Raw genomic sequence first — 18177 nt, forward strand, 5'->3', positions numbered from 1 at the left:
TCGTGTTTCCTAACTGGGGGGCTTGGCCCCCCAGACCCCCCAACCCTGGCCGTGCTTCCTAACTGGGGGGCTTCGCCCCCCAGACCCCCCATCACATTAACCAAACCTCATCTAACCTAGCCTAACCGGGTGTATATAAGAAATAACGCATTTACCTAGCAGTTTACAGTTCCTCGTCTGCATCTGAAGAGTCGTCTGTAGCTGTAAACGGCAAATGGTGGCGGGCGACAACTGTGCAACAGTCTGATCCTCACGTAAAATGAGACTTTTGCCTTGATTTGGGTACTTTGTTTCTGTTGAAGGTAAAACACCATGCAATCGCACAAAGGCTACAGTTTTATCTTCTTGCTGGTAGAACTGTGAAATAGCAGTGAAGTAATAAATTTTGCAGGCTTAATTCCCAGTCCATGGTTGGAGACGAACTGACTGTCAAATCTTGCCCCTAGCGTGGGGCATTTGAAATTCTACTTTGAGACTGGCTGATTCATGTGCCACGCATGCGCTTTATCCACCCACACACACACATAACACGCACCAACGAACACACACAACTGTCCGACCACGGCAGGGAAAATTTCTCTCCCATAGAAAATAATAAGTGTAATAAATTGCACAACTCATCAACGGTTGATTTAAGACAGAAGTGTCATAGAAGAAAAAATGCTTAGAATTGCGTAAAGTATAAGGTGAGTTAGCCACTTTTGTTGTCAGTGAGTTGGGTGTAAGTACAAAAAAATACCACCTCTGTGACTGTGATTGGCGGAAGTAAATCGCGTTTAACTCGTTTATTATCAATTTGCGAGAGAAATGTCATAGAAGAAAAGATTCTTAGAATGACCAATTCTACTAGAAAATGTTAACGAAAAGTCGAAAATCAGATGAGGGCAACGTGTAAAATTTGACCAGGAAAAGACTGACTTTAATAAATACATAGTACCTAGACAGTCATCTTCAAGAGGACATAGCAAGAGATTATATAAGAAAATATTAAAGAGAAAATTCAGCTTTCCAGACAAGGCAGTATATCAGTGTAATATAAAGGCCCTCTCCCACTTCGGCGAAAGTGTGGAAGATAAAGTCACGATGTGTCAAAAATTCCTAATCGTGGGTATCCGTCATCAAAATCTTGTCCATTTGTGGCATGGCGCCGATACGTCGCACGAGGTGGAAATTTGTCGTGGGGGACCACGACGTTTTCATGCTGCATGAAAACGTCGTGGCCCTCCACGATTTTGTAAAATTTCACAGATCAGTCGTAAACAACAAGGCGACGCCTCGGCGACATCGGCGATTACCCTGCGTATAAACCGCGTATGATCGCCGACATCGGCGAGGCATCGGCGGTGAAAAAAAACGTTGAGATGTCATACGGTCATACGGCGAAGAGTCGGCAATGTATCGGCGATGCATCGGTGAGGTTAATACGACATAGCCTACGTAAACCGTACGATATGTACCGGGTTGTGCGACAGTAATATTTCATCTTATGAAAGTCGGTGATATATCGCCGACATTTCGCGGATGAACCGTCGATTAATCGCCTTAAATACGCCGATGACGGCGAGGCACCTGCGATGGCCTCGGCGTTTTGTCTGCGAGGTGCGTGCGATGCATTCGCCGACACATCGACGATACATCGTCGACAGCACGCCGCCGTTGTACCTTTATCGCCATTGAGTCGCCATAAAAAAAAACGGTAAAATTTGAATTTAGAATAATGCTTGTGCATTACGCTGACATATCAGCGATATGACGGCTACTAGTCGCCAGTTATATCGTATACTCCGCCGAGGTTTCGGCGTTTTGTCGTACTGGTGTCGCAGGTATTATGCCGACACCACGATTCTTGGTCAGAATCGTCGACACATCACCGACTTCAGCCACGATTTTCATCGTGGCTTCATCGTGCCTATTTACGCCGAAGTGGGAGAGGGCCTTTACAGGAAGAAGTGTGCCAAAAACAGTCACAGTTTAAAAGAAAAAATATAATAAAATAGTATTAAAAGACTGAGCACAACGAGCTTGACTCAGTCCTGATAGTTAAGAACACACTACGACTTCAGTTATTTGAGTAAGCTTTAGAAATACTCAGAGCGTTTACAATAAAAACTAAAACCAATAACCATCATAAAAGCAATTCGAGCAAGAAAAAGAAAAAATATCTCACCAAAATCGTATGCATCCTTCGCCACTCACAGTTCACGACAGACTAAGTGACCAATTTTTTTTTTTTTTTTTTTTTTTCTATCGACCATTGAGGCCGGAGCCTCTGGTCATTAAGGCAAATATATATATATATATATATATATATATATATATATATATATATATATATATATATATATATATAGACACATATATACATATATATACAAACATATATATATACATACATACATACATACACACATCCATGCATATGAATTACATACACACTTTCATGCACACGTACATATATATATAATAATTTTTATTTTATTTTTTGTAGTTTTATTTTTATTATTTTTATTTATTTTTTTTATATTTGTAACCTTATATTACTTATAATCAAAAATACCTAATCTAAAGACCCTAAAACTAACCACCTAACAGACAAATCACTAACCTATACTAAATCCTAAGAGACAAATAACTAGACCTACACTAATATTCAAAAAGTCTCGACCAAGAGAACACCATCGACTGCAGACATGTAATGCCTTTCTACATGACATACCTGCACTCATCACCTGGTGACTGTCAGTCGAGGGACAACCTAATATAGGGGCCATCAATATATGAAAGGGAACCAGACGAGTCAGGAACATTTCCATATACGTCAGCTGTCGTCCCTAATTAGAAAAGTGACCAAACCTGGCAAATTCTTCCTCCCTCCAGATTCCTTCCACTTGTTTCCCCCCCCCCCTTTCACTCCCTCCTTTAGTTCCCTCCCCCTCTACTAACTACTAACTTGCCTGTTTCCACAACTGGTTTTCACCACATCCCTCATCACCCTCTCTCTCTCTCTCTCTCTCTCTCTGTCCTTTCTTTCATTCCCTCCTTTCTTTTCCTTCCTTTCCCCTCCTTTTCACCTATTATTATCCTTCTTCCTACCATCTCTTCCTCCTCCCTGAAAAGCACTCTTCCTCCATCTCCTCTTTCCCCTCCATCCCCCCTTCCCACCTTTCCCCGTTACCTACTCCCACCCCCTCAATCTCCCTCCCTCCTTCTCCCCATACCTCTACCCTTCCCCTTCCTCCTTCCCCTGTTACCACCCCTCCACTCCCCCTTTTCTCCTGCTCCCTTCAACACACAAACACACTCTCTCTCTCTCTCTCTCTCTCTCTCTCTCTCTCTCTCTCTCTCTCTCTCTCTCTCTCTCTCTCTCTCTCTCTCTCTCTCTCCATATAAACACAACTCTCCTTTACTTCTTCATTTGCCAGTCTGTCTCTTCACGCAACATCGCATTCATATAAACACCACAAGCCTCATTTACTTCCTTATTTATCTGTCTGTCTCTCCACATCCACATATACACCACAACATTCCCTTACTTCCTAATTTCTCTCTCTCCACTTGGCTCCATACTCTTCTCAGATAACTTATTTCCACACCACTTTTCACACTAATGAAGTCGACTTGGTTCAGCTTAAAGAACTAGTAGCTGGCAAAGAACTGATGAACAATATCCTCGCTTACTTTTGTTTATCTCGGCAAGATGAGGAAGCTGGTTAAATACCGTTAGCACTGACAAAACTATATAGTCACCTCCAGCGTCCTCCCTCTCTCATGGTTCGAAGCTTCCATGGTTCACTTAGCTCCAGTTCGAGACAAAGACTCGTTTTTATCACGATGAGTAACATTTACCTTTGATATTCCTTTTTTTTTTTTTTTTGCCTAAAACTGACTTCTCTCCCTCCTAAATGCAGAGCTGTAACAATGGACTAGATTATGATGCAAGCCACGAAGAAATGCTTTTGAGTGGATATAGGGCAAATAAAACAAAATCTATTTATCTGTTTGTCACTGAGCTGCGTAAATTAAGTTATAAAAAGACGAAAATCTGGACCAAGTCAAGATGAAAAAAGTAGGATTATGCTAACCACATCTTCATCATGCTTTGCCTCCTGGAAATTTTCGGAGAGGGCAGGAAGATTCAACCCTGCTTTATTCTTGCTATTTTCAGATAATTTTATTCACTCAGTGTCCTGCCACAATCCTGGAACCCTACTCTGTATAGCTAAGGTTAGAAGATGTCTGGAGGAAGATTCAACCACTTCACATTCTTTTTTTTTTAATAGACCATATCAAAACATATTCTATAGGTCACTTATCTCGGTGAACACCTAAGTCACGGCTTCTACTTCCCCAGTGTCATCTTCCCAGTTGCTTCCCCAGGTCCCGCGTATCCTTAACCCTTTTGGCTTCCTGCGGCCTTTCTACTCCCTTTGCATTATCTACTTCCCCATTCTCGGTTCATATACGTATAGCTTTTGCAGTTTTAGGCTTGACACTACTACATAATCGTCTGGCGAATCAATCCCCCCTCCCCCCCAGTCCAATATGCACTCTAGCGTCAAGCACTGATCTTGTTTGAAAGTACACACACACACACACACACACACACACACACAGTGCAGTGGTAACGTTCTCGCTTGCCAACTGGTAGACGGGAGTTCGCGCCTCGCTCAGGCTGCGAAAAGTTTCACTGACGAAGAGGGTGGTTACTGTCCTCCTTGAGCAAGGGGATGGGTGTGTGCTTGTGTGAAGGTCACAGCCTTGCCCTTAGATCGGACTATATGAGCTCTCAGCTCCCTTCCGGGAGGGTAAAAGCTGACTATCACGACCATCAAGTGATCCTGACCGACCCGGTGAATTACACACACACACAGAAATCCCATCTATCATAAAGAGTGACTTATATTATTCCCAACACCTGCCGTCATCCACCACAGTTACACCACCACCACCACCACCACCACATAACCACACACATCACCACTAACACTAACACTACTATCCATATTTACATTCTTTCTTAGGCCTAAGTTGAGAGTAAGACTGTTCATACTCTTCTTCTCTCAAGTTGCTGGTGGGAGATGTCTTGATGCGATGGCACCGATATAGGTGTGGTGCGCACACTGATATACAATCAGTCATCACAGTGGTATCGTTGACATGGCTGCCGCAAAAACCCTCATGATCTTTGTTCAGAGTTCAACTCTGACACTGAGTGCGAGAAGCTACTAATATTGTTAGCAATCCTAATGCTGCTGCTGCTGCTGCTGCTACTGCTACTACTACCACTGCTACTACTATAATAAGTTTTTGTGTTTTATATGTCCGACTTTGGACAAAGGCTTCAGGGTACGCAAGTGTAAGTGACGAGCAAAGCATTAAAAAAAAATGATGTGTTTATCGCTTAGTCGGAAAGAAGAGGTAGGGAGCAAAGGAAGAAAAAGATGGCAAGGAAGAAGCACGTGCTGTACTGTACATATTGTATTCAGGCATAAAGACAGTCTGGGATTCGATCTCTGATGCAAAACAAGCCCCTTACAATTGCAGGGCTAATCCTTGGTTTTTAAAATATCCAGATGGTAGTTTAAAGATTTGAGGAATCTTAATAAACTATTTCAAATGAAATATCTATACTTATCTGTATATGTAAGAGGAGAATAGAGAAGACATTTTTATTGCAGTTTGAATATGTTGTTTGTGCTCAATTAATAGTTCACGCAACTACTTGCCTCTGTACAAGCATATAACCAAAAATTTGGCAAAAACATTAAAAGATGCACCAGAGAATAGGATGGACATTGTAAACTTGAAGCATAACACGATCTTTTGAATGTAATGTTAGGAATCCCCAGGAAAGTATGTGACAGATTTTGTTAGTCATCACACAGAAGAATGTAAAGAGAGCTTGAATACGGAAATTGGCAAAAGTGGAGGATAAAATCACTACAGTTAAAAGCAGAAAATAGGCAATATATCAAGCCTTTCGTAAAAAAAAAATAATAATAATAATAATAACAAAAAATAAGAGACAGACAACCAGGATATCATTTTTTTTTTTTAAATAACAGAACAGAGGAAGGAAAAACTAATGAATAAAAAAAAAATCCATGCACCAGTTTACTAGTGTCTTCTGTTCATAAAATATCTGTAACAGTTAGACTTGAACAGCTGTAGGTTGAAGTTAGGATGGTAACAACTCTGGGGAAGCGAGTTCCAGAGAGATGCAGTTCGGGGAATGAAAGAATGAAAGACAATAAAGAAGATGGAGAGATGATTAATCACAAATCTCCTGGGACTGGTTGGAACAGGCTGTTGGTCAACAAGTCAGAGTGGCAAGAGATGGAAGAGGCTTTTGTCCTGCAGAGAACTGACTAGGGCTGCTGCTGTTGATGGTGCTGCCGCTGATGATGATGATGGTGATCGTTCTGATCCTTTACTCACTTCCAAGCTTCAATAACCTCGTAGTCATAGGGTCATGGGAAAGAGTGATCGTTTTCTCGTTGTTTATTACACGACTCGCTTGTGTCAGGCGACAAGAGGCGGCATCCCTTCACATACACCCCATCCGTCACATTGCGCGCGCGCGCACGCACGCACGCACACACACACACACACACACACACACACACACACACACACACACACACACACACACACACACACACACACACATTTATGTCTGTTGCCTGATGTCGCATCCTCGTTCTTGCTTTACCTCATATATATCCCATACCTCCCGACGCTCATCTATATTTGAATCTATATCTATATTTGTATCTTCACTTGTATCTGTATCTGTTCTGTATCTCTGTTTCTGTATGTGTACCTATATCTATATCTGTATCTACGTCTGTATCTGTGTCTGCATCAGTCCATCTTAGGCGGAGTGCAGGACCAGGCCATCTGGGAGGGAGAGTAGTAGACCGAAGTTACCTCTCTGGGGAAGGAATGTTTGTAAGGAAAAAAAATTCGGCTCATACACAACTATACTCTTTTTTGCCTTAATTTAGCCTAGACTTTCGTCTTCTTGCAGTCTTTAGTGTAGATGAATAGAAGAAATTGACAGTGCTACTGCTCTGCATCCGATCCATAGCATTTCAACGAAACTAACATATTCTGACGTTAATCCATTGTTACAACTCAGCATTCAAACTGGAGAAATACCAATTTTAGGTCAAGTTAAAGTAAAGAGAACATAATTACTCTCACAACCTCGTTGTATATTATGGCTACCTCTTACATCTTCCCTTCATACATTTTCCTTTTTCTTTTCTATCTTTTTTTAAGCCCTGAGAGGAACTCGAGGCCAGGAGCGACTAACATTGATTATGGTTTTGGCAGAGCTACACCTTTCTATAAATACGACCCCCCGCCTGCCTCTCCGCCCCCTGGTAATACTCACACCACCACCAACAGCAACATTTTTGGCATGGCGAACGGGATAATGCCAGAGAGACGCACCAAGACCCAGTTATTTCTTTACGAGCCCTATACATCAAGGGGAATGAGACGCGAATATATGTTAGCAGTATCCTGATTCATCATCATCATTATCATCCAGTTTCATCATCATCATCATCCCGTTTCATCATCATCATCATTATAGTTTCTCACTAATGCAAGTGGTGGGCTTTGAGATCTCACATTGTTTATGTATTAAGAGGAAATAGGAAACGTAAGAAAAAATGCATTCTCTCATGTTCTGCACTGGAGAACAATAATTTCTCAACTAAAAGAGAGGATTAACATTATCTTCATGTAATGAGACCAATGTATATTCTAGTCTTGATTAAAAGTATCCCGGGGCTGCATTACCTGATACGTATCCTTGTATTACTTTGTGTTCGTCATTTTCAGCCATCAAATGGTAGAGATATATTATCAATACGGATTCTTGTATCAAAATTATCTGTCATTTGTGCTGCATTTTTCTTTTTGCTCTCCTTGCAATCACTAATGAAAGAAAACAGAAATAAGGATGTAGCTTCTTTAGTACGATCCTTTTTTAATGGCAGGTGAGGGCGCTCACCATCCACTCACTCGATGTTAGGCAACCTTCAAGTAGCTGGTCACTGAATGACAAACCAAATGGTGTCCTGTAATACGAAGTTGCATAGTAAGAATATAACTAAATGAAAGCCTGATGGTCTAGTGCGTTAAGAAGTTCCAGCAGGATGAGGTCATAAGGGTTTCCATTTGAGGGTTGATTGGGATTCATTGTTCACATAATACCATTCAGGGAAAAGCAAGACTGGTCACCCTTGCCTTATATGATGGGACAAAGCAGTCTAGCCTCGGACTCTAACGCAACTGATGGGGTTGCTTTTGCTGAGTAAGCCCGGTCTGTCTGGCTGAGCAGATCCATTAACCGCAGGCAAGCAACTGCCCTCGCAAAGCTATCCCGTTGAGTGAACCAATCTTCCCTTGCAGCAGACAGCGCCTCATCGCAGCATGGTGCGGGGAAAAGTGTGGAGATTTGGGTCCTGGATGGAGGCAGCATTTGCTTCTCTCCACCCATTCAGCAGGGGCACCTTAATAGGCTCCACATCACCTCGTTAACTGGTCATATGGCTACCACTCAGCACTGTAAATAGTTTCCTGAGTTACAGGAAACCATTACGCTTGTCACTCAATGTGGAGCCACCTGAACTGGAAAGAAGGGTAATAAATTGTAAGGCTGGGAGAAATACGAAAGAGGAGGGCAGACACAGAATATGAATGAAGGTGAAGGAAAAAGCGTACACAATACATCAAGAGAGCGCTGCTGCCTAATTTTTCCTTCGCCATTATCATTCTTTTTCTGCGTATGTTCTTCCCCCAACCATGTTTCTCCCATCCTTCCTGTTACTCTTTTTTCCATAAGGGGTAAATTGGAACTGGATGATATACAGATAGCTAGATAAAACGATAAGAATTATGTTCACTGTCAGAATGTAAGATCAAGGCTTCACCAATATACTCGTATACGTGAATCTATACCAGTGTTAAGTATCTTCGATTCCTTGCGCAAAGGAAGACAGATGAAGATATTAAGTCAGCTTGTAGTGGCAAACGTGAAATGCAACCTTGTATTTCTGAAGGTCCTCCTCATCTGCTTAAAACTTTCTGGCCTGAGCAAGGGTAAACTTAAGAGGCACAGATCCCTAAAAAAAAAGTGTTATTTAGCTCTGTCTATTGCGCACTAACAAACTGATCCAAGCCATATTCTTTCATTGCACCTTGAAGTCTAAGTATGTGTCTAGTGTAGCATTCTCAGTTAAACCCTCTCTCTCTCTCTCTCTCTCTCTCTCTCTCTCTCTCTCTCTCTCGAATATATAAACTAGAAGGTAAACAAAATTAATTTTGTACACTGGATGACGGGTAAACTTGACTTAACCCTCTCAGTGGCTGCAGCATATATAAGAATATTATTTTGACGCCAGAAAATATATATTAGTTTCTCTATTTCCAAATTATTTCCTCTTCAGTACCTTTCAGGAAAGTGAATAAAAAACGAAGCTGCAAACACTGTAAAATTACGTAAAATCTAACCCAGTTATATTTTTGTCTGGATCTACAGTACATTCAGCGTCATTTCTCTCAACACATCACAAGAATATATAAACAGCGAACATTACTACTCCCTGAGGTTTATTAATATCAAAGACCTTATTACAGACTACGAGTATATCAACTTACTTAAAATACCAAATATCTCTCGACAAGTTACAGGTCCCTAAGCACACAACTAACGACTACGGAAGCGTTCATAAGGCTCTAAGATCTATAGTTCGTCCACCTAAACTTGGTGAAGTTTTTTGTCTTTTCGCAGATTATTTATCGTAGCTCAATGGCAAAATAATACTACAGCTATAAATCTTTTCCCTAACACTTCTTCGTGACTGGCATCATATTCCAGCGTTAATCTCTTGCTACATCCTATCAGTAATACTTTCAGCCCGAGTACAATTTTAAAACAAGTTAAAGTGGACAGGGGATGGTGAGGTAGGGCGGGGGGAGAGAGTCACAGTGGGTGGATATCTTGACAGCATCAGCGGAGGGCGTGTGAGGGCGTTTGACGGCATCACAAGTCAGCCGTCACTCCCTCTCTTGATGCCTTACTCTCTCCCCGGCCCGCGGTGTCTCTGTGGAAGAATTAATTGGCAGTTAGTATATGGGGAATCTGTCAAATACAATAGATGGTTTATTTACATCTGGTGGAGCTGGACCACTCCCACAACACGAATACTAAGTCGTGGTTGCATGAAAATTGATGAACCTTAGTTATGGGGAAGGAATGAGTCTCCTTGTTAATTAGTAAAATCAACACTCCAATCTAACTACACCGTCTTGGCCAGCATCTGAGCTAAAAAGCGTTAGGGATCTTTCACAGGTCAAGGTAAACGTGCCATAGTACATTTGAAAATCTAATGACAGACAGTTATACAGTGTGTAGCTTATGAGACTCCTCGAACAGAAGAGATTGGGGGGTACTAATTTTCACCAGAGGGCCCATAGGCCTAAATGAGTCCATCAGAGTATTTCAGGAGGGTAGTATTTATTCTTTATTTAACTTTTTTTTTTTTTTAAATAAAACTCGGAGTCAGACACAGAAGACCCAATAAGGAAAGCGTGTGACCGTTGTTCTTTATAAATGACACGCAGATTCATTCACTGCTCTGCATTTCCTCCAGTTAGTTCCTTTTCGTGCCCATCTTTTGGTGGATTCGTGCCCGATTCTTTACGCTTTCTGCATTTTAAAATCAGTTTAAGGACCTAAATCGAAAATCTGAGGCAATCGTCTAGAGATCTCATGCTTTGGTGTCTCCATATGTTTCAGGCCGATCGGCTGAGAAATAGTCATGAGGGCGTGAAAAGAGTGACTGTGAAAAGGACGAGACCACCAAGAAGAGCCTTAGAAAAAAAAAAAAATCCCTCTGGGAGGTTAAAAAAAAAAAAAAACGCGAGCTGATGGGAGTTAGTCTACAGTAAGTATGTTGTTGCTGGCTGAACATAAGGCGAATATTTATTGACAAAGTGTCTCTGACAAGTAAATTTCGCCTAGAAGACAGCCTTATTTAGCCTTTCTTCCTATTATTACGAGAGGCTTCTTTAAAGCTGGAGATTATAGTCTGCCACAAGCCAATCAAAAAATTAATGGACATCAAATCGTCGTGAGTTAACAGTTTCTCATCCCTTCAGTACGCGGGAGTCCTTGTATGAAGATTAATAATATAGGCAAAACAATATAGATATCACCGTCACTGAAGAGAATAGTACAACACAGGACAATCGGTGGGAGAAGAAAACCATAAGCAAAATATTTCTGGAAACGGAAGAGCATCTCACTTGGAAACGGAAGGATAAATTTATCAAGTAATTATCAGATTTTTGAAGACGACGCGGGGAAGAGGAGACCGAGAACTAGATAGGGGACGAAATGTGGAGAGGTGCACTTGGGGAAGGTGGCTTAAATCGATGTGAGGGAGTGGTGATGAAGTTGTAATGGAGTCTGGAAGATGAGTTTAAAAAGGAGAAGGATTGCGAAAGGAAGAGGCTTGGTGGAAAGAAGAAAATTAGGAGAGGAAGCCAGAGAACTAGTGCGGGGATACACGAGGAGCGGTACATGACAGAAGGTGGCTGAGACTGCTGGAAGGGAGAGGTGGTTAGTTGCAATGGGGAAGACTGGGATAGAAGAGGGAAAAGAGAAGAAGGAAAAAGCGAAGAAACCTGGAGGATGAGAGAAGAAAAGAGACAAATGAGAAAGATGGGAGGGACAAGAGGAGAAAGAAGAAAGATGAGACCCGGCAGATAAGGGGAGTGAGGACAATGAGGAAAAATGATGGAAGGGAACCGAGAAGAACGAAGCAACGAAGAGACTTGGAAAATGAGAGGAGAGGATAGAATGGAGAGAGAGAGAGAGAGAGAGAGAGAGAGAGAGAGAGAATGGAGAGAGAGAGAGAATGGAGAGAGAGAGAGAGAGAGAGAGAGAGAGAGAGAGAGAGAGAGAGAGAGAGAGAGAGAGAGAGAGAGAGAGAGAGAGAGAGAGAGAGAGAGAGAGAGAGAGAGAGAGAGAGAGAGGTGGAAGGATAAACTGGAGAAGTACATGCAGGAGGGAGGACGTAGAACGGTGGAAGATAGTAATGATGAGCTGAGATGACAAAGTTGGATATAGGAGGAAAAAGAGAAGGATCAGGAGAGTATGAGACTTGGGAGATGACAGAAGAGAGAAGAGTATAAAGAAGAGAGGAAGACTAGAACATGGCGGAAGAAAACAATTACCATGTACGACTACGTTGGGGAGGCAATTTGTTGCGACCTCAGCGGATGAGCTGGGATTAAACGTCTGCCACTTGACTGACAGAAGCACAGAATTATAACTGCTAAAAGGAGTTGAAGAGAGGCTTGAATTAGTTTTTGTTAAGGCCATATTGAATATTCTATGGGGATAGACAGCTGGCAGTAAACTGCATGGAGACACAACGCACCCATCCTTTCGCGAACGAAGATGGAGATCCGCAGTCCTTCCATGATGTGAGCCAGAGATGACACATGACCGTTAATGTGGGTCTGAATAATGCTGGGTCACTGTTAAATTGCTTCACAGTATTGTCAGGTCCGTTAGGATGGGTTTCAGTGGCACATTGTATCTCCTCGTTTTGCAAGTTCATACTCGCATACAAAATCCGCTGGTCTCCCAAACATGAAGATCCAAGCTAACGGACCTAACCTAAAAGTGAAGCAATGTATCTATGACCTAGCCCTATTGAGACTGATATTTATCGTTGTGCCAGCTATTTCTTTAATTTCTTAAAGATTCGTGTTGGCTATATTCTCCCATTTGGAAAAAAAAAAAAAAAAAAAAAAAATAAGACGCTACAAGAAACAGGACGACATTCAGCCTCATAGAACACTCTTTCAGTCTGAGGTCGGAATCACTGCGCTCTTTTTACCCTAACCTGACTCAGATTTTCGTCCTTTTGCAGCTTCTTTCACGTAGCTCAGTAGCAGAAAAAGACAATACAACAACTCTGCATCCAATCCTCAACTCTTCTTCGTGACTAACATAATATGCTAACGCTAATTTATTCTTACAAATCAGCATTCAGTATGAAAACATGACGGATTTAAGCCACGTTAGAATAAGAAGGGTACAGTATAATATTTTTCGTTAGGTGATTCATTCAGTCCGTGGATATTGGCAGGTAAAAGGCAAGTCAACTGATATGACAAGTAAAAACTTTTCTTTCAAGCGCAGAACGGTGTAGGGATGAATGATGCGCCTATATTGGGACTGTCATTATTATTATTATTATTATTATTATTATTATTATCATCATCATCATTGCTATTGTCGTTGTTGTTGTTGTTGTTGTCGTCGTCGTTGTTGTTACCACTACTACTTCAACTACTACTAGAAGAATGTCTTGTAGTGAACGGGTTAATGAAGGACTGCGTTTAACCCCTCAAGTTCGAAATGTCAATACTCAAAAAGTTCGTTTAACGGCAGCCTTGTCGGGATGATAGAGAAGGAGAAACTGACTAGAAGAGTACATGTATGTGAAGTGGAGGGGGAGAGGAGCAGGGGGAGACGAAGGATGAGATGGAGGAATGGAATGGAAAGATAAAAAGGGGTGTGTGAGTTGGTGGGATGGCTGTCAAACAGCAGAGGATAGGGCGACGCGGAGGCGATTTGTTTGTGGCCACCTCTTACGGGATTAGCGCGTCGGACAACAGAGAGAGATAAATATGAAAAAATTATCGATAAAACGTCCTCTTGGTAGAAGGGTTTAAAGCAATAAATTCCTGGAAGACAAAAAGAAGATCTCTTGATGACTCCTGCCCTGGTGGAGATACACAGGCAATAAATCACTCATTCCAACGTCATTGCTCCACACCTGCGAGCTAAATGTAGTAGTGAAGTATTGCACCAGCCACTTGCACTACCACAGAGCCCAGTGTTAGCTGACTCACTTTCGCTAACCTACAGTACATTATGTTAACTGGGCTTAGTGTTAGGATGGTAATGATGATGATTTTCCAGTTCACCGTATGTTTTAATGGGATAAAGGGTGATGATGAAGATAATGATGATGATGATGATGATGATGATGATGATGATGATGACTAATACCACAGCAGTTCTTTACTTATTTTATACTGACAGATGCCTAATCCCAGAGTTCATTCTGCCTAGTCGCAGCAAAGGCTATGGTGTTAGTTATGTTAGACTGTGGTGTTACTTATATAAGACTGTGATGATGATAGAGTTAACGATACTATATTGTGATGGTGTTAGTTAAGTCACTTTGTTATGGCACTGATTATCTGAGACCACTGGATCCCAACCTCGGGTCCATGGCCCTATGGAGGATCGTGGGATATTTCTCAGGGTAAAAGCGGTGATCCTGAATATCAGGAGTCACTGATGGTGAAATTTAATAGTATTCCTCAAGTAAAACTCATTCGGAATTCCTTTTTTGTCATTCCTCTCGTGGACAGCATTCCTGGTGACAATGCAATAAGAATTTCTAGAGCTCTGAAACGATCCACTTGTTTAAAAAAAAAAAAAAAAAAAATGGAGAGAGAGTTTTGGGCGAGACTGGGTTGGTACCTAAAAAACAGCATGCATGGATATACGGGTGCTCCTGCTCTTTTTGTTTACCAGTCTCAGCATAACTGGTTCTGCGTGGACGATAATCTCCGTCATGCTCATCCACTATTAACCAAATCAGCAGCAAAAATGCAATTTTAACATTACTATTTTTTTTTTATCTTGTTACTTTTCGCGCATGTACTGCATCCTTAGTCTGAGCATTGTAGCCAGCATACGCTACTCATCTGAACACGGATACATTTTTTGCTAATTCAAAGAAAGATGTAGACAGGGGCCACAGACGTTGTTTTCTATTATCTTCGAAGCCACAGAACGGAAAAGATTGAGAGTCACTGTCTGTGGCGAATGGTGTTACGTGTGTTAAATGAGGATGTTAGGTAAGTTAAAATATTGATACTTGTTATGAAAAAATATGGTGGTATTAGGCTGGTTTCTAGTTTTAACTCTATTGTTTTGTGACGTTGGTAAAGTTTTGGCAGTTTTTAGAATAACAGTTTGAGAAAAGCCTACTCCTAGTCATGTCATGTAGCTTTGCTAGTTTTTTTTCCCTATGTGTGTGTGTGTGTGTGTGTGTGTGTGTGTGTGTGTGTGTGTGTGTGTGTGTGTGTGTGTGTGTGTGTGTGTGTGTGTGTGTGTGTGTGTGTGTGTGTGTGTGTGTGTGTGTGTGTGTCCGACTCTAGGCATAGGCTTGATCATCATCCTACATCCCACAGCAAATGAGGTGGATACGGACCACGACGCTCATTTAACAAATAATATAATGATGATGATATAACAACAACATCAACAACAACAAGAGCATCAACAACAACAACAACAACAACAATGATGATGATGATGATGATGATGATGGTGATGATGATGATGATGATGATGATAATAATAATAATAATAATAATAATAATAATAATAATAATAATTAATAACTCCTTGTCGTAACTATGTACAGTTTCCGCAGTAATGACAAGGACAGAAAAACGCACAATTTTCCCATTTCTTCGCCCTTTCTTTCGAAACAAAACTTAGAGTCGAAAAGAAAATCATTTTAGGTTATTCTGTATATTTCAGGCCGGAGACGAACTTACTTTTGAGTCCAGTACCAAATCTGTAATATACACAGCGATTTAATCGTAAATTTGTGAATCAACGTCACGCATAATACCCATCCTATTTTCAAAGGAGAAGCTACTGAATAATGATGGTAAGTCTACGTTTGAAACTTTGAACAGATAATATCTTCTTAGCCCAGTTTCCCAATAAAGCAAGTGTTACTATGCTTATCTTAAACTAGAAACTTACGTTTGCTATAACGTCCTAACTTATGGATGTGCTGGACGGCCACGCCACTTATGTAATGGTGTCCGTCTGGACGCAACAGTCGACCTGAGTGGCGGCGTCAGAGTGGTGATGGTGTTCTGAATGGCGATGCTTCTCACTGGAACGTTTGTGTCCTTTTTGAGTGTGTTGGTCCTTCTTGCTCTGATGGCCCCCTGGACTCGCTGATCTGGACAAGTGTGACTTAGTGCTGCCTGTTCTGTGTACGGCGTGCTGCTCCAAAGGGCTACTGCTTCTGCTAGACCCGTGATGGCCTACCGGGCTACTGTTTCGACTGGAGCCTGCGTGTCCCACGGGGCTACTGTTTCTACTGCGCCCTGCAGAATGTGTGGAATGCCTCCTGACCAGGCGACGTCCACTGGAGCTGCGACAGCAGTGCGGACAGTGGTGGCGGTTTGGACTTCGAGTGCTCCGTAAGCTGGGGTGTCGCTGTGGACTGCGTGCGGGGTGGGGGCCATGGTGACGGTGGGGACTGAGGTGTGTGCTGTGTCGCCGCTCCTGAGGGGGACACAAGTGCTCAGTAGGGGATAAGAGATCCATAGTGGAAGATGAGACTCAGCAAGGGTTGAGGCTCAACGCGCGGATCGTAGCGCAATGAGCCACCAAACTATTTTTCACTTCCTCAGCGTGAAAATTAGAGGTGCACAGTTCTCCACCCAGAGTCTGTAGCGGCTTAACCCTGCCAACACTCTCGCTGCCAGATGTCAAAGTGAATCTAACACCACCAGCACCTGACTGAAGGCGCTCTGGCTTGTGGGTGAATATATAAAAATATACGCCATATTGCTGCCAAAACTTCAGTCCAAGCTGCAGTTGCCGGTTCCAAGTTTGAATGCGCGATTTAAGAGCATGACAATCTTGCTCTAGCTTCTCCATGCATTCTTGCTCAAGGATTAGTGCATGCTCGAGATTTTCTTTCCCTTCTGTGAACCCCAAATCTTGTAGACTTTTAGAAAACCCGTCCATTCAAATGTCCCTGAGTCAGAGGCCAGGTGGGATGGTCACATGGCTTCCCCCACAGAAACACGTTTTACGTAACTTGGCATGTTTTTAAACGGTTACACGAGACCAGTTGTATTATTTGATTGTGTCTAGGTAGCCTAACCTCGTGCTGTCATTATTTATCAGTGTCCAGGAATGACAGCCACAAAGAATATGCTCTAATTTTTCTCCCATTACAGATCTCTCTCTCTTTCTCTCTCCCTCTCTTTCTCTCTCTCTCTCTCTCTCTCTCTCTCTCTCTCTGCAAGGACATGGCAATGAAAGTGTGAATAATCATATGTTTTTTGTTCTACATGCGAAACAAACCCAATTAAGATTTTTTAGGTAGTATAAGAGGACAAGAAGAGTACAGAATTTCCCCATAACTCTTGTGCTTCCTGCAAAACACATGCTAGTTACGACAGGAAGCTTACTTACTTATTTACTTATTTACTTACTTACGTTGATATTTCATATCACTCCAGACTGAAACAGTGAACTAGAAATTGTAGTGTGACCTCCACTAACCAGGTACGATAGGGTACATAAGGCAGATTTTTGTTGCTGTTACTGAACTGTACTCGTTTTGTTCCAGCTTGGTCTAAAACTGCCATCCATCAATCTTCAGCGCTCAACTGTAGTAGCAGATCAACACTTGAATATGATGCTATTAATGAAAAAGTGCTACGGAAGGAAAATAGAGTCATAGTTCTGTCTTATTCTGCCACCGAGCTACGTGAAATAAGCTATGAAAGTACACTAATCTAGGCCAAGTTAAGGTGAAACGAATATAGTATATAAATTTCAAGGTCTATGACTTCGTAGACCCTAATAATTTTTTACTTAAGGGCCATAGTTTCCATGGCTAAGGAGAATTTCTCAACGATTTACTTGTCAAATACACGTTATAGCATCCTCTTGTATGTTACCTGTGCAAAGTATGTAAAGAAATATGAATAACATACACTAAATGTATGGTTTGGGAAAGAGTGCTACAAAGCATCCCGTGCCAACTGCTGCTTCTCAAAGTATCTATGACGGAATAAAGCGTTAATGGTCCTTCCCTTAACCCCATACCTACCTTGACGTTAAAGCCTTTTTCCTCTAACTTGGCTAAAGTCTGGCGTCTCTTCATCTTGAATACTGAGTTGTAACATTAGAGTACGGTAGTTAGTCGTGAAGAGGTGATATGGAAAGGATGAAGAGACACAACATTGTCTTACTCTGCCACTGAGTTACGTGAAATAAGCTTCAAAAGGACAAAAATC

The 18177-nt window shown here is 41.8% G+C and overlaps 1 protein-coding gene across 1 annotated transcript; it reads right to left on the reverse strand.

The window, feature by feature from the left end:
* Positions 1-9626: 9626 nt before the first annotated feature.
* Positions 9627-16642, reverse strand: LOC145413391 (uncharacterized). The gene is made up of 2 exons (XM_080283078.1): positions 15893-16642; positions 9627-10121 (listed from the first exon to the last, which is right to left on the reverse strand). The coding sequence occupies exon 1, from the start codon at positions 16466-16468 to the stop codon at positions 15941-15943; it is 528 nt and encodes a 175-aa protein (XP_080139204.1). The 5' UTR covers positions 16469-16642; the 3' UTR covers positions 9627-10121; positions 15893-15940.
* Between the last annotated feature and the right edge of the window lie 1535 nt (positions 16643-18177).

This window comes from Coenobita brevimanus, chromosome 96 (assembly GCF_032717465.1).
Source record: "Coenobita brevimanus isolate Jiangsu-jjx chromosome 96, ASM3271746v2, whole genome shotgun sequence".
NCBI lineage: Eukaryota > Metazoa > Arthropoda > Malacostraca > Decapoda > Coenobitidae > Coenobita > Coenobita brevimanus.